The sequence below is a fragment of the Brachyhypopomus gauderio genome, unplaced genomic scaffold (genome assembly GCF_052324685.1).
Source record: "Brachyhypopomus gauderio isolate BG-103 unplaced genomic scaffold, BGAUD_0.2 sc373, whole genome shotgun sequence".
Lineage (NCBI taxonomy): Eukaryota > Metazoa > Chordata > Actinopteri > Gymnotiformes > Hypopomidae > Brachyhypopomus > Brachyhypopomus gauderio.
This window is the reverse complement of record NW_027507194.1, coordinates 1-22,500: the sequence shown is the minus strand read 5'-3', so window position 1 is coordinate 22,500 and position 22,500 is coordinate 1. Positions and strand designations below refer to the sequence as shown.

The 22,500-nt window shown below is 43.5% G+C and overlaps 1 protein-coding gene across 5 annotated transcripts in view; it reads right to left on the bottom strand.

Moving 5' to 3' along the window:
- Positions 1 to 18,500, bottom strand: part of LOC143505482 (protein transport protein Sec24C-like) — a 21,873-nt gene extending 3,373 nt beyond the window's left edge. Inside the window, exons 1-16 of one of the 5 annotated variants that reach the window (XM_076996146.1) lie at positions 18,456 to 18,500; positions 18,159 to 18,285; positions 17,197 to 17,430; positions 16,961 to 17,031; positions 16,732 to 16,800; positions 14,302 to 14,413; positions 6,327 to 6,454; positions 5,428 to 5,563; positions 4,028 to 4,131; positions 3,741 to 3,853; positions 3,377 to 3,559; positions 3,196 to 3,289; positions 2,915 to 3,013; positions 2,628 to 2,795; positions 2,082 to 2,178; positions 129 to 277 (exon numbers count right to left, since the gene is read on the bottom strand). In XM_076996146.1, coding sequence (XP_076852261.1) covers positions 129 to 277; positions 2,082 to 2,178; positions 2,628 to 2,795; positions 2,915 to 3,013; positions 3,196 to 3,289; positions 3,377 to 3,559; positions 3,741 to 3,853; positions 4,028 to 4,131; positions 5,428 to 5,563; positions 6,327 to 6,454; positions 14,302 to 14,413; positions 16,732 to 16,800; positions 16,961 to 17,031; positions 17,197 to 17,410 — 1,737 coding nt within the window. In that variant the 5' untranslated portion in view covers positions 17,411 to 17,430; positions 18,159 to 18,285; positions 18,456 to 18,500. The other 4 variants (XM_076996150.1, XM_076996148.1, XM_076996147.1 and 1 more) reach the window with 4 other exon arrangements.
- Positions 18,501 to 22,500: the final 4,000 nt, after the last annotated feature.

Here is a 22,500-nt window from a genome sequence, read left to right as displayed (position 1 = left end):
TGTGTGTGTGTGTGTGTGTGTGTGAGGGTGTGTGTGTGTGTGTGTGTGTGTGTGTGCATGCTTGTTTGTGATTTACATGCATGTGGGAAAAACCCTCCAGCCGGTTGATGTATGTCTCTCGTTTTTACCTGAATGGCCACGCCCCTCGTCTCATCAAGGCATTTGTTGTGAGTGAATTCAAATGCCAGGGTTGCACGCCAATCAACCGCTGCCAAGGCAACACAGCGGGAATCAGGGCCAGCCAGGAAGGAGCCATAACAACCAGACACACACAGTTCTACGAGAAGAAAGTCAGACAAGCCATCCAACATTATTGCTCCACCTCCACACTGACGTCTTCAGAAGATAATACATACCTCACATCTTAGATATATTATTACATACCTCACATCTTAGATATATTATTACATACCTCACATCTTAGATATATTATTACATACCTCACATCTTAGATATATTATTACATACCTCACATCTTAGACATATTATTACATATCTCACATCTTAGACATATTATTACATACCTCACATCTTAGATATATTATTACATACCTCACATCTTAGATATATTATTACATACCTCACATCTTAGATATATTATTACATATCTCACATCTTAGATATATTATTACATACCTCACATCTTAGATATATTATTACATACCTCACATCTTAGATATATTATTACATACCTCACATCTTAGATATATTATTACATACCTCACATCTTAGATATATTATTACATACCTCACATCTTAGATATATTATTACATACCTCACATCTTAGATATATTATTACATACCTCACATCTTAGATATATTAATACATACCTCACATCTTAGATATATTATTACATACCTCACGTCTTAGATATATTATTACATACCTCACATCTTAGATATATTATTACATACCTCACATCTTAGATATACTATTACATACCTCACATCTTAGATATATTATTACATATCTCACATCTTAGATATACTATTACATACCTCACATCTTAGATATATTATTACATACCTCACATCTTAGATATACTATTACATACCTCACATCTTAGATATATTATTACATATCTCACATCTTAGATATATTATTACATACCTCACATCTTAGATATATTATTACATACCTCACATCTTAGATATATTATTACATATCTCACATCTTAGATATATTATTACATACCTCACATCTTAGATATATTATTACATACCTCACATCTTAGATATATTATTACATATCTCACATCTTAGATATATTATTACATACCTCACATCTTAGATATATTATTACATACCTCACATCTTAGATATATTAATACATATCTCACATCTTAGATATATTATTACATACCTCACATCTTAGATATATTATTACATACCTCACATCTTAGATATATTATTACATATCTCACATCTTAGATATATTATTACATACCTCACATCTTAGATATACTATTACATACCTCACATCTTAGATATACTATTACATACCTCACATCTTAGATATATTATTACATACCTCACATCTTAGATATATTATTACATACCTCACATCTTAGATATATTATTACATATCTCACATCTTAGATATATTATTACATACCTCACATCTTAGATATACTATTACATACCTCACATCTTAGATATATTATTACATACCTCACATCTTAGATATATTATTACATATCTCACATCTTAGATATACTATTACATACCTCACATCTTAGATATATTATTACATACCTCACATCTTAGATATATTAATACATACCTCACATCTTAGATATATTACATACCTCACATCTTAGATATATTATTACATACCTCACATCTTAGATATATTATTACATACCTCACATCTTAGATATATTATTACATACCTCACATCTTAGATATATTATTACATATCTCACATCTTAGATATATTATTACATATCTCACATCTTAGATATATTATTACATACCTCCCATCTTAGATATATTATTACATATCTCACATCTTAGATATATTATTACATACCTCCCATCTTAGATATATCACAGTCTGCAATTCTGTGAATTGTTTTACCTTTACTAACAAACAGTCTTAACTGGGCTTTGTACGCCATCTCAGTGTCAACACTAGTCCTGAGGTCTCCACAGAACCGCTCTCTCTCCACCTCTGACTAGAGAAAGAGTGTGTGTGTGTGTGTGTGTGAGAGAGAGAGAGAGAGAGAGAGAGAGAGAGAGAGAGAGAACCATATGATAAGTATTAGCTGTTGAGTTAAAATCAGGGAACAATCACCCCACTCTGCAGTGCCCAGAACCTCTACACCCACCACTGTGCTCAATGATATTGTTTTATTGGACTAAAATCAATCAATCAATCAAATTTTATTTATATAGCGCTTTTTACAACAGTTGCTGTCACAAAGCAGCTTTACAAGTGCCGAGTCCTAGCCCCCAGTGAGCAAGCCAAGGGCGACACAGCACCTTACTAAAAGGTAATACCATTGTGGTTGGTATTGATAGTATTGTGTTTAATATTTATCTCAAGGAAGAGCTGACTGAAGTAATGAAATCTGTTGATATGAACGAGCTGTGAGCAGTGTGTGTGTGTCTCCGTGCGCAGTACCTGTAGACTGTTGTAGCAGATAAGTTTGCCCCCTGTCAGAAAGGGGATGTGTCCAGGCCAAGCCCCTCCTACATCCTGCTGTGAAAATACAAAAAGCTGCACACTGCAGCCTTGATTGACACATGCCTTGGCCAATGAGGTGGAAGCATCAGGAACCTGAAAGATCGACTGGAAAAAAACACATCTAAGATATAAGGACAGTCCACTGACCAAGGCGTGGGCACAATACATAAAACTGTTCTTTAAATGTTAACTGTTTGTATTATTATTATTAATCCTTGTTTCACCTTGTTGGCTGTGAAGAAGCCCAGGGAGCTTTGCTTGTGTGTGGCCTCCACAAGAGGAGAAGAATGGAAAACCAGCAGCTTCCCAGGACAACCTGCACTCTGTGGAGACAGAAGACACGCTGATCTAGCCCACGATGGACAACACGTCAGGACGGAGCTCAGGCTCTCGTATTTATTGTCCTGTATCTTATTATCCTATCTCACTGTAAATACCTGTTCATAGTCTGTGTTCATTATATGTCGTTACATGTCATACATGTTTGCTCCCACCGAGAGCATACCTGTAGAATCTTGAGCCCAGCTAACACAGGAAGATCTTGTGAGCCTAAACTCCCCTGACTTTCAGCCTTAAATAGTGGGATTTGCTGTAGAATGCTACAAAAAAGAAAGAAGTTCAACTCTTAGTCACAGCCTGTGAATATAAACACGACTGTCTACTGTTTCGTTCCACTGAGCTGGTACCTCTCTACAGTCTGTCTGCAGTGTTGGAGTGGCACCAAGATCCCTTTCCTCACAGGAAGTTCCAGCTCATCCGTGTCTGTGAGGATCATCATATGGGGGCGTGACAAACTCGGGCTGAGATCGTAGACATGGATCCTACTGTCATACGTCATCAAAGCCACTTGCAGATCTGACCTGTCAGAACTTCCTCCCACAAAACAAGATAAAAATCAAATCACTTTTCAGGTCACAAGACATGCGTGGGTGCGTGTGTGTGTGCGCATATGTGTGTGTGTGTGTTTGCGTGCTTGTGTGTATGTGTGCATACACGTGTGTGTGTGTGTGTGTGGGAGGTGGTACATGTGAGACTCTTTTCCCATCATACCCTTCCAGAGACACCAGGAGAGAACACAGCTGTTGACAGATGGAGTCCAACTGTCCTGAACTTATTGCACCAACACTAACATCAAGTGCCAGTACCAACACGGCCGCTGCTCCCTTGACCAAATACACACAGACGTCATCAGTTACATCACATACAGTCACAAACACATGCAGGACCACAATCCCACACAATATGACAAACACAAATACTTACAGATACACCAACCCTGTCCAGCACCCTGGGCACCGTGACAGAAACCACGTCCATGACGTTATGAACCCCTTTACCTTCTGTGTTTCCAGCACTTCATATGAGCCCAGACTGAGTTCTGGACGCTTCTCCCAGTCCACTCTCCTCCCTTTGTTAGTGGGCTGGTATGACTGCCATGGTACTGAAACAGAGAGTCCCAGAGTACCAGACGGGGGGGAAACAGAAAGAGAGAGAGAGAGAGAGAGAGAGAGAGAGAGAGAGAGAGAGATGGATAGAATAGATTACATGAGACAGAGAGAACAAAGATCATTAAAAAGACCAAATTTAACCACAAAAACATTGCAGTATAAGAATGAGGAAGTAGCCAACATGTGTTTGGTGTGGGTGGTGTAGGTGGTGTGGCTGGTGTAGGTGGTGTAGGTGGTGTGGTTGGTGTAGGTAGTGTGGCTGGTGTAGGTGGTGTAGGTGGTGTGGTTGGTGTAGGTAGTGTGGGTGGTGTAGGAGGTGCGGGTGGTGTAGGTAGTGTGGGTGGTGTGGGTGGTATAGGTGGTGTGGTTGGTGTAGGTGGTGTAGATGGTGTGGGTGGTGTAGGTGGTGTGGGTGGTATAGGTGGTGTAGGTAGTGTGGCTGGTGTAGGTGATGTAGGTGGTGTGGGTGATGTAGGTGGTGTGGCTGGTGTAGGTGGTGTAGGTAGTGTGGCTGGTGTAGGTGGTGTGGTGTGGTGTGGGTGGTGTAGGTAGTGTAGGTGGTGTGGGTGATGTAGGTGGTGTGGTTGGTGTAGGTGGTGTGGTGTGGGTGGTGTAGGTGGTGTGGGGTGGGTGGTGTAGGTAGTGTAGGTGGTGTGGGTGATGTAGGTGGTGTGGTGTGGGTGATGTAGGTGGTGTGGTTGGTGTAGGTGGTGTGGTGTAAGTGGTGTGGGGTGGGTGGTGTAGGTAGTGTAGGTGGTGTGGGTGATGTAGGTGGTGTGGTGTGGGTGGTGTAGGTGGTGTGGGGTGGGTGGTGTAGGTAGTGTAGGTGGTGTGGGTGATGTAGGTGGTGTGGTGTGGTTGGTGTAGGTGGTGTGGTGTAGGTGGTGTGGGGTGGGTGGTGTAGGTAGTGTGGGTGATGTAGGTGGTGTGGTGTGGGTGGTGTAGGTGATGTAGGTGGTGTGGTGTGGGTGGTGTAGGTAGTGTAGGTGGTGTGGGTGATGTAGGTGGTGTGGTGTGGGTGGTGTAGGTGGTGTGGGTGGTGTAGGTAGTGTAGGTGATGTAGGTGGTGTGGTGTGGGTGATGTAGGTGGTGTGGTTGGTGTAGGTGGTGTGGTAGTAGGTGGTGTAGGTGGTGTGGTGTGGGTGGTGTAAGTGGTGTGGGTGGTGTAGGTGATGTAGGTGGTGTGGTGTGGGTGGTGTAAGTGGTGTGGGTGGTGTAGGTGGTGTAGGTGGTGTGGTGTGGGTGGTGTAAGTGGTGTGGTTGGTGTGGGTGGAGCTGGTGGAGATGACCTTCTGTGAGCTCGCCGCAGAAGGGGCAGTAGAAGCGCTGGCCACAGTCCTGCCAGCTCATAGCAGGACACATGAAGGCCCCGCACGTCCTGCAGCCTGTCACACACTCGCCCGCCTCACACAATGGCACCTGACGCTGCAGACAAACACACACTCTCACACACCAGTCCAGGGGCCGTGGATCAACAACACACACTCTCACAGACCAGTCCAGGGGCCGTGGAACAACAACACACACTCTCACACACCAGTCCAGGGGCCGTGGAACAACAACACACACTCTCACACACCAGTCCAGGGGCCGTGGAACAACAACACACACTCTCACACACCAGTCCAGGGGCCGTGGAACAACACACGAATACAGAAGGCTCAGCTGCAGAGTAGCGGTACGTTTCTTTTTTAAATTGAAAAATCCACTAACCTAGACGCTTTTAAAAACTGACTTATAAATAGTATATCAGCGAAATGTAAAACAGGTTATTGTTCTGATAACTTAATTAGTACGTTTATTTTTTGTACCCAAATTTTCAAGACAGTCAGATGACTTGATTCTTTACATGAGCAAATCATGTTTTAAATGTGTGGAGAAGATGCAGGGTGGGACCTCCCCTCTGTGACAGAGGTCAGAGGGTCAGGGGGTCAGGGGGTCAAGCACACATCTCAACATTGCAATATTCCCCTCTCCATCCACGAGCAAATGTGCTGTATTTTTGTATCAGAATCTGTATGTTTGGCTTGTTTTAACATTTGTCTTAACATTCTTAACACTGGTGTTTGTTTGGGCAGGTTAGTCTTAGGGGCAGTGAAATATTCTGAAATAGTGAATCTATCGGATATGCTGATGTTTCTACAGATGTGTGTAAAGGGTGCGGCCCGACGTCCCACTGCACACGTGCCTCTCCGCTCTCCTGTCGGGCCAGAGGACAGACGACAGCGGCCAGTGGCACATGGCTCTGCTGTGCAGACTGGGCTTCAGCAGGGAAACAGTAGCAGGTGCAGCGGATAAACCTCGCTGTGGCACTACCTACGCACACAAAACAACAATGAATCACCCCATGAGGTTTAGAAGAGACGGTGCAAAAGGCCATTTTAGTGTCAGTGCAAAATACAATAACGTGAATATCATAGGGTTGTACAATATGTAATTTGTTAAGCAATACTGATTTCTAGACTAAAGCCCGTGGTATGCGAATGAGCTCTCAATTCAATTTAAATATATTTGTATAGCACATTTATCAATAATCTCAAAACCACGTCTAGACCCCTATTGAGCAAGAGTGGTACTGGTAAAGGAAACTCCCTCAGGTGTAATGTAGGGAGTCACAGAAGGGAACACCATCCTCATATAGGTAATGCTGACAGCAGCGGTCACACACACAATAACAGTAGAAAGTAATAACAGATTCAAACTAGATAGGCAAAGTTTGTGAACAAACTTTATGTTGGCTTGCAAAGCAGTCGAAACGCTGTTTTGAATGTTGATGGCCTAATGTTAAAGGTTGTTTTAATGTTATCATTGTTAGATTATGTTGCGGTTAAGGAGTAGTTTAGGTGTTTGGGGTAATTACTGCTGAGGGGTAATTGGCTGTGGGGTAGTTGACATTGAGGGGTTATTGACCTGTTGGGGTTATTGTTGTTGATGGCTATTAAGATTACTGTGTAGCTCCTGTTAAAAGCTTGTTTAGATGTGGAATGTTTTGTTGAGGGGGTATTTACCTGTGGTGGGGCAATAACTGTTGAGGGGTAATTGGGTGTGGGGTAGTTGACATTGAGGGGTTATTGACCTGTTGGGGTTATTGTTGTTGATAGCTTTAAAGATTTCTGTGTAGTTCCTGTTAAAAGCTTGTTTAGATGTTGTATTTGTTGTTGAGGGGCAATTACCTGTGGTGGGGCAATTACTGTTGAGGGGCTATTGCCATTGGGGTAGTTAATGCAGATGTATTTGATATTGTTGAAGGCTATTAATTTAATGGTGTTGTTGCGGTTAATAGGTAATATAGCTTTTTGGGGCAATTACTGCTGAGGGGTAATTGGCTGTGGGGTAGTTGATATTGAGGGGTTATTGACCTGTTGGGGTTATTGTTGTTGATGGGTATAAAGATTACTGTGTAGTTCCTGTTAAAAGCTTGTTTAGATGTGGAATGTTTTGTTGAGGGGGTATTTACCTGTGGTGGGGCAATTACTGTTGAGGGGTAACTGGTTGTGGGTTAGTTAAAATTGAGTGGTTGTTCAGTTATACAGTTAATACTGCTGCAGGGACTGAGGGAGAGAAGAGGTTCCGTGCGTGTGTGCTCCATCTGCTCTATCTGCCCCATCTGCCCCTCTGATCCATCTGCCCTTCTGCCCCATCTGCTTTATCTGCCCCATCTGCCCGTCTGCTCCATCTGCCCCGCTGCTCTACCTGCCCTGCTGCTCTACCTGCCCCATCTGCCCCTCTGCTCCATCTTCCCCATCTGTTCCTCTGCTCCATCTGTGTGTGTGTGTGTGGTGTATATGTGTTTGACTGTGTGGAGTGGGTATGAGAGAGATGCATGTGTGTGTGTGTGTGTGCGTGTGTGGGGGGAGGGGGAGACACATTCAACATAACTGACACCACTTTGAGTGGAGGAGCCTCGTTTAATGTGATTTGCACCCTCCAAACAAACGGTCGTAGTTCTGGCCCTATTTAACTTATCGCTTAACCGAAGATATTGTATGAGAGAGGACCCCTGGCTGATCATTTTGGTGTAATTTGTGTGTTGTTTGACCCAATATTGTCTGATTTATGACAAGTTAAAAACAGGCAAATTGTGAAAAATTCCTTAACTGAAACACGGTCTCTGCCACTGTAGACGCCTTGTTTAATGTGATTTGCACCCTCCGAACAAACGGTCGTACTTCGGGCTCTATTTAACGTATCGCTTAACCGAAGATATTGTATGAGAGAGGACCCTTGGCTGATCATTTTGGTGTAATTTATGTGATGTTTGACCTAATATTGTCTGATTTATGACAAGTTAAACACAGAGGCAAATTGTGAAAAAGACAGTTCTGATTTTGAGAAATTAACATGGGAGTTAATGGGGCAGTTTTCTGTGTCTAGTGCCAAACAAATGCTCATAACTCTAAAAGTAATTGATAAAATGATTAGATATTTTGGCGTGCCAGAAAGGACAAATATCTCTCTCATTTAAAATTTAAATGGAGCTTCTAGATGAAAGTGGAAGGAATTTACAGCTGTTTATCCAGGAGATTTTTCATGACAGCACACTAACTGGGGACATTTCTGAACATTCCGCCATTCATTCTCTATGGGAAAAAGTCAACTTTGAGGACTTGTCCTGAGGACACCGTATGTCCGACATGTCCCAAAAGCACAAGCACACTTCTTCCATATGGGATCTGTGATCCTGCCAATTTTCAAGGTTCTAGCTCAAAAACTGCGACCTGTGAAAGTTACCGAAAAGTGGAATAGAATAATAATAATAAGAAAAAGAAGAATAGGGAGAACAGTATGTTGGCTGCTTCGCAAGCCAACATAATAAATGATGTGAGTGATTACTGTAGTGTTACTATTGTGGTACACACACACTACTTCCTGCTTCCTGCCGACGCTGCTTCCTGCCGACCGACGCTGTTGCGGAGCGAATTTTGAAATTGTTTTCTAAAGTATAATAATCTATTTACGTGCTAATCTTTACCTTTTGCATTCCTAGATAAATTTTACAGGTTTTATTCCGGCCGCTGACCAACTTTCTGCCTTCACAAATCAGCTAGCGTAAGTTTATATATCGGCTAGACACGGTAAGTGTTTTGATTTATTCATGGCTGGTGTTGGTTTGTTCCCGTGTTCGGAGTGTGGCATGTTTAGTCTAGACCCTTTCGCCACTGATAGTAATAGTGATAGTATTTGTGAGAGGTGCCAGTTAGTTACTTCTCTTGTGGCGAAAGTGGAAAGCTTAGAGCGACGCGTCCACTCATTATTGAGGGATAGAGAGACAGGGACAGGGTCAGTAGTAGCTGTGGACGCGCCAGGGAGAACTAGCGCCTCCGCGACTCCGGCGATAGAGCCCTCACAGCGGGGCGAATGGGTGACGTCTCGGCGGCGTAGTCGGAGAGCGAGGGCTGCAGCTACCGCTAACGCCAGCGCTAGCCCACCAGAGCACCACTCACCGGTTCACGTGTCCAACAGGTTTGCCCCGCTCAGTGTTACACCCGCTGAGGAGACTCTGGTGATAGGAGACTCTATAGTCCGACACGTGAAAGTCGCTATTCCTGTAGGGGCTCCAGCGGTTACAGTCAGCTGTTTACCGGGAGCCAGAGCGCCGGACATTAGTGGCAACCTTAGATTGTTAGCCCATAAACGATTCTCTAGGATAGTTATACATGTAGGGGCCAACGATATACGTCTGCGGCAGTCAGAGGTGACTAAGGCTAATGTTAAAGAGGTGGTTAAATTAGCCCAGACGATGTCCGATGCCGTAATCTGCTCTGGCCCCATCCCAATGCGGCGCGGTGATGAGCAGTACAGCAGGCTCACGTCGCTAAATCGCTGGATGTCCAAGTGGTGTTCAGAAAATCAAGTGGGCTTTATTAATAATTGGGAAGAGTTCGAGGGCAAGCCTGGTCTTTTAGGCAGGGACGGTGTCCACCCCACCCGGGATGGCGCTGCCCTGTTATCTTGCAGCATAGCCCATAGCCTGTTAGCTAGTCGGCAGAGTAGCACTAGGAGCTGCTGACTGTCCAGGGTCGCGACCAGGCCGCAGACTAACGGGCTAAACCTGTCTGCGAGCTGCTTAGAGGCGTCACCAAGTTCCCTTAGGATTGAGACTGTGTCTGTGCCCCGGGTTAAACTAAATCATAAGAAAATAGTCCGCCCGAAGTTTTTAACTAATATTCAGACTTCACATCAAATTATTACAACCTATATGACCGATCTGAAAATTGGATTAATCAATATTCGATCGCTCAACTCAAAAGCAGTTTTTGTAAATGAACTTATAACAGACCAGAAAATTGATATTCTTTGTCTAACTGAAACATGGGTTCAATCTGGTGATTATTTAACTCTGAACGAAGCCACTCCTGTGGGATATAGTTATATACATAGACCTAGACTGTCAGGCAGAGGAGGTGGAATATGTATAATCTATCGTGATTGTTTAGAAATTCATCAGAAATACTTAGATATCTCAAACTCATTTGAGATGCTGTCTATTAATGTAATTAGTCCATCTGAAAATAAAAGTACATTCTCCCTAACTAATGTATACAGACCACCAGGGCCTTACTCAGATTTCTTAAACGATTTCACCGATTTTGCAGCAAATTTAGCAGTATGTAGTGACAAAATAATAATGGTAGGAGACTTTAACATACACTTTGATAATGCGGAGGATCCACTTACAAGGGCTTTTACTTCTATATTGAACTCTGTCGGCATTAAACAAAACGTAGTAGGACCTACACATTATCGAAATCATACCCTAGATCTAATATTAACGCTGGGTATCGACGTAGATAATATAAACATACTCCCGCAAACCGTAGCAATCTCCGATCATTATTTAGTAAAATTCGATTTTCACCTTAACATAAATACCCGCCCGTCTCCTCGGCAGTGTATAAAGCGCTCAATAAATTCATCAACAGCAACACAGTTTATTGAAACCCTCCCTGACTTAACTGCTTTAGCCCACTCGCCATCCGATCCAGGAGAGTTAGATAGTCTAACCGACTACTTAGAGAATACCTGCAGATCAGCTCTAGATATAGTAGCTCCACTAAAATATAAAAAAGCTAGATCCAAAAAGCTCGCCCCATGGTACACCGACCAAACTAGAAACTTAAAACAAATAGCACGTAAATTAGAGCGGAAATGGCGATCCACTAAATTGGAAGTATTCCACTGTGCCTGGAAGGATAGCATTATTGACTACAAACGGGCACTCACTAAAGCACGCTCAGCATACTTAGCCTCACTGATAGAGAAAAATAAAAACAATCCTAGATTTCTTTTTAATACTATTTCTAAACTTACAAAAAATCAAGCAGGCACAGAACCTCAGATTCCAGTAAACCTCACTAGTAATGTATTTATAGATTTCTTTGATAATAAAATAGAGAATATTAGACAAAATATAAAACCCTTTATTAGCAATACAACTGGTATGTCATCTGGTTTGGTTGATATTGATTTAAATTACATACCGGGAGAAAAACTTGATGCTTTTCATCCACTCCCAAAATCAGAATTAGAGAAAATAATTTCTTCCTTAAATTGTACTACCTGCACATTAGACTCAGTTCCCTCAAAGTTATTAAAAGAGGTATTACCAGCTGTAACTGAACCTCTTCTAACTATAGTTAACTCATCCATTACAATAGGTCACATGCCCAAATCATGTAAATTAGCAATTATCAAACCTCTGATCAAGAAACCAAATCTTGATCCGACTGTGCTATCTAATTATAGACCCATTTCAAACACATCATTTATATCTAAGATCATAGAAAAAGCTGTTGCCCAGCAATTATGCCTATATCTGCATAGGAATAACACATTTGAAAAGTTCCAATCTGGTTTTAGGCCCCATCACAGTACTGAAACAGCATTAGTTAAAGTAACAAATGATCTCCTCCTTGCATCAGATCAAGGCTATGTATCACTGTTAGTGCTTCTTGATCTTAGTGCAGCTTTCGACACAATTGATCATAGGATCTTGCTAGAAAGGTTAGAACGCTGGGTTGGAGTCTCAGGCACAGCCCTTTCATGGTTTCAGTCTTACTTAACAAATCGCTATCAGTTTGTAGAGCTCAATAATATTTCATCCAAACGTACAATGGTTAAATATGGGGTCCCGCAAGGCTCCATCTTAGGACCACTATTATTTACATTATATATGCTACCATTGGGCACAGTTATAAACAAACATGGTGTCAATTTTCACTGCTATGCGGATGACACTCAACTTTACATATCAGCCAAACCCGATGACAAACTCAGTTTAGGAAAAATTGAGGCCTGTGTAAGAGATATTAAGTGCTGGATGTCTCTAAACTTCCTACAATTAAATGAGGACAAAACAGAAGTTCTCCTTGTGGGCCCTAAGGCCGCAAGACAGAAAATTCCAAATTTAATGCTTAATCTTGCAGACTATCCCATTACACCTGGCACAGTAGCCAAAAACCTAGGCGTCATACTCGACTCTGACCTATCATTTGATAAATATATAGATAATACTACTAGGATAGCTTTTCTACATCTCCGCAACATTGCCAAATTAAGAAATGCATTATCACAGGATGATGCAGAAAAATTGGTGCACGCCTTTGTTAGCTCTAGACTAGACTACTGCAATTCACTACTGTCAGGATGTTCAAATAGGAATCTAAATAAACTTCAAGTAGTTCAAAATGCCGCAGCTAGAGTTCTGACCAGAACTAGAAAATTTCAGCATATTAGACCAGTCCTATCAGCCCTGCATTGGCTCCCAGTTAAATTTCGTATTGATTTTAAAATTCTATTATTAGCATATAAAGCACTACACGGGCTTGCTCCTGAATACCTCCAGGAACTTATTTCCTACTATGAACCCCCACGTCAACTAAGATCACAGGGTGCTGGTCTGTTATTAGTTCCACAAATTAACAAGGTAACAGCAGGGGGAAGAGCCTTTTCTTATAAGGCCCCCCAGCTTTGGAATAATCTTCCTAAATGTGTCCGGGACTCTGACACAGTCACAATCTTTAAATCTAGGTTGAAAACCCACTTATTTAGTCTAGCGTTTGATAATTAATATCCCCCTTAGATAAAGGTACAGATCCAGGGGTTCATAGACGAAGGGTTTTATGGTAGACTGGGGTGCTGGTGCTGTCATCCTGTCACTGCTCGTGGTCACTCAAGTTTGTTGACAGTGCAGTGGACGGATGCCATTGTCTCAGAATGCCCCCAAGCCTATGTTACCTTCTGGTTCTGCCTTTTTAGCTAGGCTGTAATAATTTAACTTAGTGCCGGAGTTGCTGCCACACTCCAGAAATGTTTATAATTTTACCTGTCCTGTATATGTCCTCATACAGAGCTAATTTTCCCTGTTTCATTTCTCCACATGGCTGCCCGCCTGCTTGAGGTATAATGAGATGAGGAGAGACAAGCGATCCATCCTGGCCGGCCACCTCCTGCCTAACCGGATGCCTACACCATGATGGACATTATTACATCTTTTTCGGTCTAAATGGACATTATTGCATCTTTTACATTCTGTCTACATTCTGTCTATATTGTTGTTGTTGTCATGGTGACCGGTGTCGGCCAGAGGAGGATGGGCTCCCCCCCTGAGTCTTGGTTCCTCTCAAGGTTTCTTCCTCATGCAAAAACTAGGGAGTTTTTCCTTGCCACTGTCGCCTTTGGCTTGCTCACTGGGGGCTAGGACTCGGCACTTGTAAAGCTGCTTTGTGACAACAACTGTTGTAAAAAGCGCTATATAAATAAAATTTGATTGATTGATTGATTAGTGCAGCTAGGGGTGTCCAGCACATGAGGGTGGTGCTGTATGATGTGCAAGAATATTGTTCACAGTATTCTAAAAGTAACTGGTCAGCCTCTGGGACTCATCACATTTCGTCTCATGTGCCATGACCATCCTGACCAAACTTACATATTAAGTTCTCAGCATTCACACAATTCATCGAGGATTTGAAATGTTAGTAAAACAGCTCAGACCAATCTTGAATCATATCACATCAATTCAATGTGTTTTTAGTATACTCCAAAGCACACCGCAATGTAGCAATATCATCACGATAAGGTTTTGTTCTAAATATATCATGCAACCCCTAGTACAAATGATTTCCCATGTTCATGTGTTCTGGGGGTGTGCAGTCCTGCTGTACCTCCGTCCTCCATCGTGCAGGGTGTGGTGGAGAGAGGGGGCACCGACACACGTGGACCTGATATAAATACTTTCTCCTCCCACTGAGCTCGGTCCTCATTCATCACGCGCACCTACAGCAAACAAGAGACATGCAAAAAAGAGACAGGTAACTCAGACGTGGTTAAAAGAGGGTTTTATTACAAAAGTAAAAAAAGCATGAGAGTCTCTTCTAAACAAGAACTCTGAGGAGAGAGGGCAGTCCAATCTCCTTTATTCCTTTGTTATTACATGTTTACAGTACATTTGGGCACACTGGGAAACTGAGGGGGGAGAATGCACAGTAGACGTTCGTCTCACATGTGTATTCCTCCTAATATGGATCTTTTCTGTTTTTAGCGGAAGAGACTGCACATTCCTCTGATGCAGGTTACAATACACACATGATACATACAGAATCACTAAATAACACGTCCTTGCTAATCAGAAGGACATGTACTCAGTGTTGTATAAAGTACTAGAGGCCCATACTTGAGTAAAAGTACAAGTACTCTATCAAAAAATTGACTTGAGTAGAAGTTGAAGTGGGCGGCATGGTGGTGTGGTGGTTGGCGCTGTCGCCTCACAGCAAGGCGGTCTGGGTTCGATTCTCGTTCTGGGCTGCTCTGTGTGGAGTTTGCATGTTCTCCCTGTGCCTGTGTGGGTTTCCGGTACTCCGGTTTCCTCCCACAGTCCAAAGACATGCATGGTAGGTTGGTTGGTCACTCTAAATTGCCCGTAGGTGCGTGTGTGTGTCCATGCGGTGGACTGGCGACCTGCCCGTGGTGTACCCTGCCTTCGCCCGGAGTTGCTGGGATTGGCTCTAGCCCGCCCGTGACCCCGACTGGCGGGATTAAGTGGTTCAGATAATGGATGGATGGATAGAAGTTGAAGTGTTCTTTAAAAACTTTACTTAAGTAGAAGTACAGAAGTATTCAGCATTTTTTGTACTTAAGTATTGCAAGTAGTATATTCTAAAATTTATTACTCAAGTACTGAAAGTAAAAAGTACAAGTATTGTGTTTTGAATTAATTAAAGAAAGCCGTCAAAGTTTGATTATCAATTGTTTTTATATATCACTTACAAATCAAAGATGTCAAAGACCACAAATACAAGTGTTATGTATGTACAAACAAGTAGCAACTTAAAAAACTGGGCTTAACACTTCGTACACAAAAAACAGATAGCCTATGTCCCGCTACGTCGTAGGTTTGACGCAAAAGTACAGGTTCGCCTTAATTTAGCGAGGTGTATTTTGGACGTAAAATCCGTCCATAGGATTCTAAGGGTGAGCCTACTGCCCTGCGTTTACCCTCAATAAATGCCCTTACCCTATAAAAACACTACACTATAAAAATGAGCACATGATTAGTCAGCACAAAAAAACACGGCTTACTGTTGCTAAAAAACACAACTCAGCATGACATCGCCTTTATGATTGCCAGCTAATGTTAAGTGAAAACTGCAGCACGTCATAAACATAATTAGGTTAGTTAGCTAAGATATCTAACCTAACTAGCGCTTACTAGCTTAAGCTGGTGTGTCTTCTGTGCATTATATTTATAACTTACATTGATGTGTTTCTTCAAGTTCGAAGGTGAATTTTTGAAGGCCAATATTTCACCCTCTTTAGGGAGGCAGAGATGGCACTTCATCCTATAGGAATTTACTTACTCCAGCAAACGCAAACACTGTCTCTAGGTAGGGCCAGGGTGGTCTCCTTCCTCAAACACTGTCTGTAGGTAGGGCCAGGGCGGTCTCCTCCCGCAAACACTGTCTCTAGGTAGGGCCAGGGTGGTCTCCTTCCTCAAACACTGTCTCTAGGTAGGGCCAGGGTGGTCTCCTTCCTCACCCTCACCACCACGATCACTCGATGTTGAAGGTGTGGAAGGTGCCAATATATGTACATTAAAACACCAACAAGCTTATTATGCAGCACTTATGCTGCTCTTCTGCTGTTACCAAACATGGTACCATCTCTTTTAATGAGATAGAAAACAAATTATTTGGAATAATTTCGAGTATATGTGTATTTGTATAAATATATAAATTAAGCTGAAGGTGCTGGAAAATACTGAAAATGGACCTTCAAAGTGGCGTACAAGTGCATGAATTCCACCTTGTAACTTCGCATGCACAGAAATCGAGAGGTGCACGACCTTACTTAAGTACAGTAGTGAAGTAGTTCTACTTCGTTACTATACAACTCTGCATGTACTAAATCATAATGTTCTTTTGTAATCTTAAATGACATTAGCAAAATGGTGTAATTTCCCTCACAACTTCAACACAGTTTAAAGGATATCTGACTAGGGCCAGCTGCTGTTGTGTGGTTCAACTCTTTTTGGCAAAAGTGATGAAGGTGATTGTGTCTGAACTGAATAATGAGGGTGTAGTAAACAAGAGACATACGACACTTGGTAACTGCTGGGGGTTCAGGCCATAACGAGATTCTGACTTTGGACTGGAAACCTGACTGGCCTGAATAGAGAGAGAGAGAGAGAGAGAGAGAGAGAAAGAGAGAGAGAGAATGGGCAGGGAGAGATTGAGGGAGAGAGAGTAATATAGTCATAGCACAGTTGCAGCAAGTAAATAATTTCAGACAAAAGCCACTACTGTACAGGTGTAATACAGCACTCACCTGCTGTGAGCCGATTGGCTGTTGTGGCATCTCCATTGAATTTCTGACGTCTCTTACAAGTGATACTACACCTGTGACAGTAACACAGCACACAAATGAAAAATAACCAGTAAGTAATTAAGGCCACTTGGATTACCAACTGCACAGTTCATAGAGGCCTCAGATCAGCGCGACTACAGCACTATTACAGTCAGAGCAGAACCTGCAGTCATGAGTGAAATAAGCCCCACACGCACCATCGCAGCGGGGCTGCGGGTCCCTGGACGCGGGCTGCGGGTCCCTGGACGCGGGCTGCTGTGGGGGGACCAGCTTGACTGTATGGACAGGCACTCCTGAAGGACCCATCGCGGTGTGGGGAAGCAGGGACAGGTGTGTCGGCGCAGGGCCGGTGGAGATGGTGGCGGTATAGCCCGGTGGAGAGCTGCTACAACCCCCCAACGGCGGCTCCATTCTCTACGCCCGATCAGCTCCTGGTTCATTTTCACACCAAGCTGGTTTAAGAAGATCGTGTGATGTTTGGCAGCTAAATAAACCCTCCTAACTGTCTCCTAACTGTCTCCTCACTGTCTCCTAACTGTCTCCTAACTGTCTCCTCACTGTCTCATAACTGTCTCCCAACTGTCTCCTCACTGTCTCCTCACTGTCTCATAACTGTCTCCCAACTGTCTCCTCACTGTCTCATAACTGTCTCCTCACTGTCTCCTCACTGTCTCATAACTGTCTCCCAACTGTCTCCTCACTGTCTCATAACTGTCTCCCAACTGTCTCCTCACTGTCTCATAACGGTCTCCTAACTGTCTCCTCATTGTCTCCTAACTGTCTCCTCACTGTCTCCTCACTGTCTCATAACTGTCTCCCAACTGTCTCCTCACTGTCTCATAACTGTCTCCTCACTGTCTCATAACTGTCTCCCAACTGTCTCCTCACTGTCTCATAACTGTCTCCTCACTGTCTCATAACTGTCTCCCAAATGTCTCCTCACTGTCTCATAACTGTCTCCTCACTGTCTCATAACTGTCTCCCAACTGTCTCCTCACTGTCTCATAACGGTCTCCTCACTGTCTCACGTTCCCGCTGCTGCAGCGCGGTTACTCGGGTGTTGGATAACGAACCTACCGGTAGCCAGGAACAAGCTAGCTAGCTAAAAACAAGAGGACAGACAGGTTATTTTAACAGCTTACAGACTAGTATGATTCACCTGGTTCAGTTGTGGCTTCAGCAGCTCTATGTCCGGATCAAGTCGTTGTCTCTCCACATCTTTCAGTCCAGCCAAACATTTAGTGTTCAAAGATTTAGTTTTTCAACACAACCACCGCCGTGTGATCCTATTAGGGCAGAAACGAACCTACAATCAGCTCTGTAGAGATTAAATCTACATAGGAAGACTGGCACATTCGTCCAAACTAACGTCCATGTGTACATAGTACAAATTATTAGAGAAAAAACATAAATGTCTCTGCGGATCAAAACGTATTATTTTAGGAATGCGTCTTACAAGGAATCCCGACGTGTAACGTGTTTGGGAGACTCTAGGTGTCAGTAGTGTGTCAATGAATAACGGGCCTCTGACGTTTAGGTTTGGTTTTCTCCTGAATAAAAAAAAATACTGAGGAATGCCGCAACCCTTAAATTTTGTCAATTGCTTTGATTTTTACTAAAATACTATATTTTACAATTTTCTAAAAATTGTTGGTTGACTTCTATCTATATCTCTAGGTATATGGTTACACACATATTCTCCTTGTTATCAACAAAATGTCAACATAATACAGTTTTTGTCACTTGGAAATAGGCCTAAAATATATGAGTAGGTCAGTCCATTATACGTGTATTTACACTGCTGTAATTTCTACTTAAGATGTTTTCTGTACTCCTGTTGCTTCAGTGAGGAGCATCTAGACTGGATCATACAGGTTCATACTGGATCATACCAGTTTACACCAAGGTGAAGGTGCTCATAGGTGTATTTTCAGGAAGGAGAAGACCTCCGAGAGGGACCCAGAACAGAAGGAGAGTTGAGAGAGGTGATATGATCAATATTTCATCTGTTGCTCTATCTGGCCTTGGTTGCATGTTGTAATATTGATGTAGTCCTACACTCCTGAAGGCTGTGTTTTTAGAAAAGAACATAAAACACACACATACACACGCACACACACACACGTGCACACACACACACCCACACACACACACACACACACCCACACACACACACACACACACACACAGTGTAGGCTTTGTTTATAACCATATGATCCAACAACCATGATGCTGAAATGCCCAAGAACAATGTGATCAGTGATGTCATAGCGTTCATGGACGCTTCAGCGATGAAAGATGTTTCTATCACTTTAAATAACAACATACAGAATTGAGTCTCTCAGAAGGACAAGGTTCTTTAACAATGTCAAGAACCACACTATCCATAATACTCCATTTCACTACCTTCTTTATCTGGCCTGCACAAATCCCACCCGACCCCCAGGCACCCCCACCCAAATCCCACCCGACCCCCAGGCACCCCACCCAAACCTCACCCGACCCCCAGGCACCCCCACCCAAATCCCACCCGACCCCCAGGCACCCCCACCCAAACCCCACTCGACTCCCAGGCGCTCTATGGTTCTCCTAAACAGGCACTGGGTTTACAGCAAAAAGGCCAACATGGTCTTAGTGGTTTTATTGGTGCACTTAACCTGGTGCACAGAGAGGAGGTTGCACTCCAAGGGGAGTGATATTAACTTCACACACCCGTCGACATGAAGCCACTTTACGGGAAGACACAGGGAGTGAGGATTATAGCCCACATATAAGACCACATGATTTACTGTTGATGTAAGGCCTGTGTGTGCAGTAATATTGTCCCCATTACAGCAAAGTGCTGTAATAGTGCTACACTAAATCAGTTCACTGTAAGAAAGAAGGATAACCTTGACATCTTCATCTTTCTTCTTTCTCATAATTGTCTCTTGTTTATCGGAATCATCCAGCTGTCAGAATGATGCGTGAGTACAGAAAAACACTTGTGTTGTGACCTTCCAAGTAGGGTTAGGGAGGTAGGGTTAGGGAGGTAGGGTTAGGGAAGTAGGGTTAGGGAGGTAGGGTTAGGGAGGTAGGGTTAGGGAGGTAGGGTTAGGGAAGTAGGGTTAGGGAGGTAGGGTTAGGGAGGTAGGGTTAGGGAAGTAGGGTTAGGGAGGTAGGGTTAGGGAAGTAGGGTTAGGGAGGTAGGGTTAGGGAAGTAGGGTTAGGGAGGTAGGGTTAGGGAGGTAGGGTTAGGGAGGTAGGGTTAGGGAGGTAGGGTTAGGGAAGTAGGGTTAGGGAGGTAGGGTTAGGGAAGTAGGGTTAGGGAGGTAGGGTTAGGGAGGTAGGGTTAGGGAAGTAGGGTTAGGGAGGTAGGGTTAGGGAGGTAGGGTTAGGGATGAAGGGTTAGGGAGGTAGGGTTAGGGAGGTAGGGTTAGGGAGGTAGGGTTAGGGAGGTAGGGTTAGGGATGTAGGGTTAGGGAGGTAGGGTTAGGGAGGTAGGTTAGGGAAGTAGGGTTAGGGAGGTAGGGGTTAGGGAGGTAGGGTTAGGGAGGTAGGGTTAGGGAGGTAGGGTTAGGGATGAAGGGTTAGGGAGGTAGGGTTAGGGAGGTAGGGTTAGGGAGGTAGGGTTAGGGAGGTAGGGTTAGGGAAGTAGGGTTAGGGAGGTAGGGTTAGGGAGGTAGGGTTAGGGAAGTAGGGTTAGGGGAGGGTAGGGTTAGGGAGGTAGGGTTAGGGAAGGTAGGGTTAGGGAAGTAGGGTTAGGGAGGTAGGGTTAGGGAGGTAGGGTTAGGGAGGTAGGGTTAGGGAGGTAGGGTTAGGGATGAAGGGTTAGGGAAGTAGGGTTAGGGAGGTAGGGTTAGGGAGGTAGGGTTAGGGAAGTTTCAATTCTACCTTTTACCTAGTCTGATTGTGTGAATTGTGTGTGACTTGTGTATTTGGTGTTAACGGGCCGCCCAATGGAGGATGGGTTCCCTTTTGAGTCTTGGTTCTCCCGAGGTTTCTTCCTATTCCCCACCATCATAGGGAGTTTTTCCTCGCACACTGTCGCCTTTGGCTTGCTCATTAGGGTTCTAGACCCATAGTATTGTTAACCTTGTAAATCCTGTAAAGCTGCTTTGCGACAACTTGAGTTGTTAAAAGCGCTATACAAATAAACTTTGATTGATTGATTGAGATACGTAATATCTCTTATTGGACTTTTTTGCTCATTATAGTTTAAATCAGCTAGATTTAAACACATTTCTGTTTTTGGTTTAAAATTAGAGGGTGTCAATTCCAGGTTCCGAGATTAAAAGTCCTCACCAGGATTTTGCTCAGGCTTCCTGGATTGTGTTGATTCCACTAATTTTACCTGGATTGCTAATTAGAAAATCTAGCAAGCTTGAGCAAAATCCTGGTGAGGCCTTTTAATCTCAGAACCTGGAATGACACCACTAGTTAAAATCTGTAATTGTGTAACCTGACAGCATGCAGCTGTCTATAACAATGCTGCATAAAACTAATTAGTGGTGAGATATGGCCATGTGCTTTACTGACGATCAGGAGTTCAGTGGGGAGACATGGAAGATGAAGTGGGACAAGAGAGTCTGAGTAACATGAAGGTTGACAGATGCGCTGAACAAACAACTGGGTTTAAACCACTAGGGACCAGATCACCGCTGAGAGGCGGCACTACCTAACAATTAACTGAACCGGAAAGCATGCACGCGTGCACACACACACACACACACACAACACACACACACACACACACACACACACACAACACACACACACACACCACATCAGTCGAATGTTTGTTTATCACACATACTCGCATATAGTCTCCAAGACAGCGAGGTGAAACAGGATACAAGACAGTGTTTTAACACTCAGAAAGAGAAGCCTTTGTCTTTTATTTAAATAATTAGATTTAGATGAAGCTGGAATATTTACATAACACACACACACACACACACACACAGTGTGATGGAGACACGCAGACTCCCCACCGGCGGTTGTGCTTGACAACAAAGAAGAGCCCACTCCCAGGGGACCATCCTGCCCTCTCTACACACTCATTACCATCATCATCATCATCATCATCATCATCATCATCATCGTTGTGTGTGTGTGTGTATATATGTGTGTGTGAGTGTGTGTGTGTGTGTATGAGAGTGAGAGAGACCTCCCTCTGGTGCCTCACCTAGTGTAACCTAAGCTCACATTACCACCATCTTTCCCTGGTACGTCCAGGCCGTCTGGCTACTGGTTCCAAGTCGTTTGTGTCCACTGGTTTGCTGCTGAGAGGACAGGAGAGACTGGTACTGCTCACACTGAGAGAACAGGAGAGACTGGTACTGCTCACACTGAGAGGACAGGAGAGACTGGTACTGCTCACACTGAGAGGACAGGAGAGACTGGTACTGCTCACACTGAAGAGAAACAGGAGAGACTAGGCACTGCTCACACTGAGAGGACAGGTGGTACTGCTCACACTGAGAGGACAGGAGAGACTAGGTACTGCTCACTGAGACTGG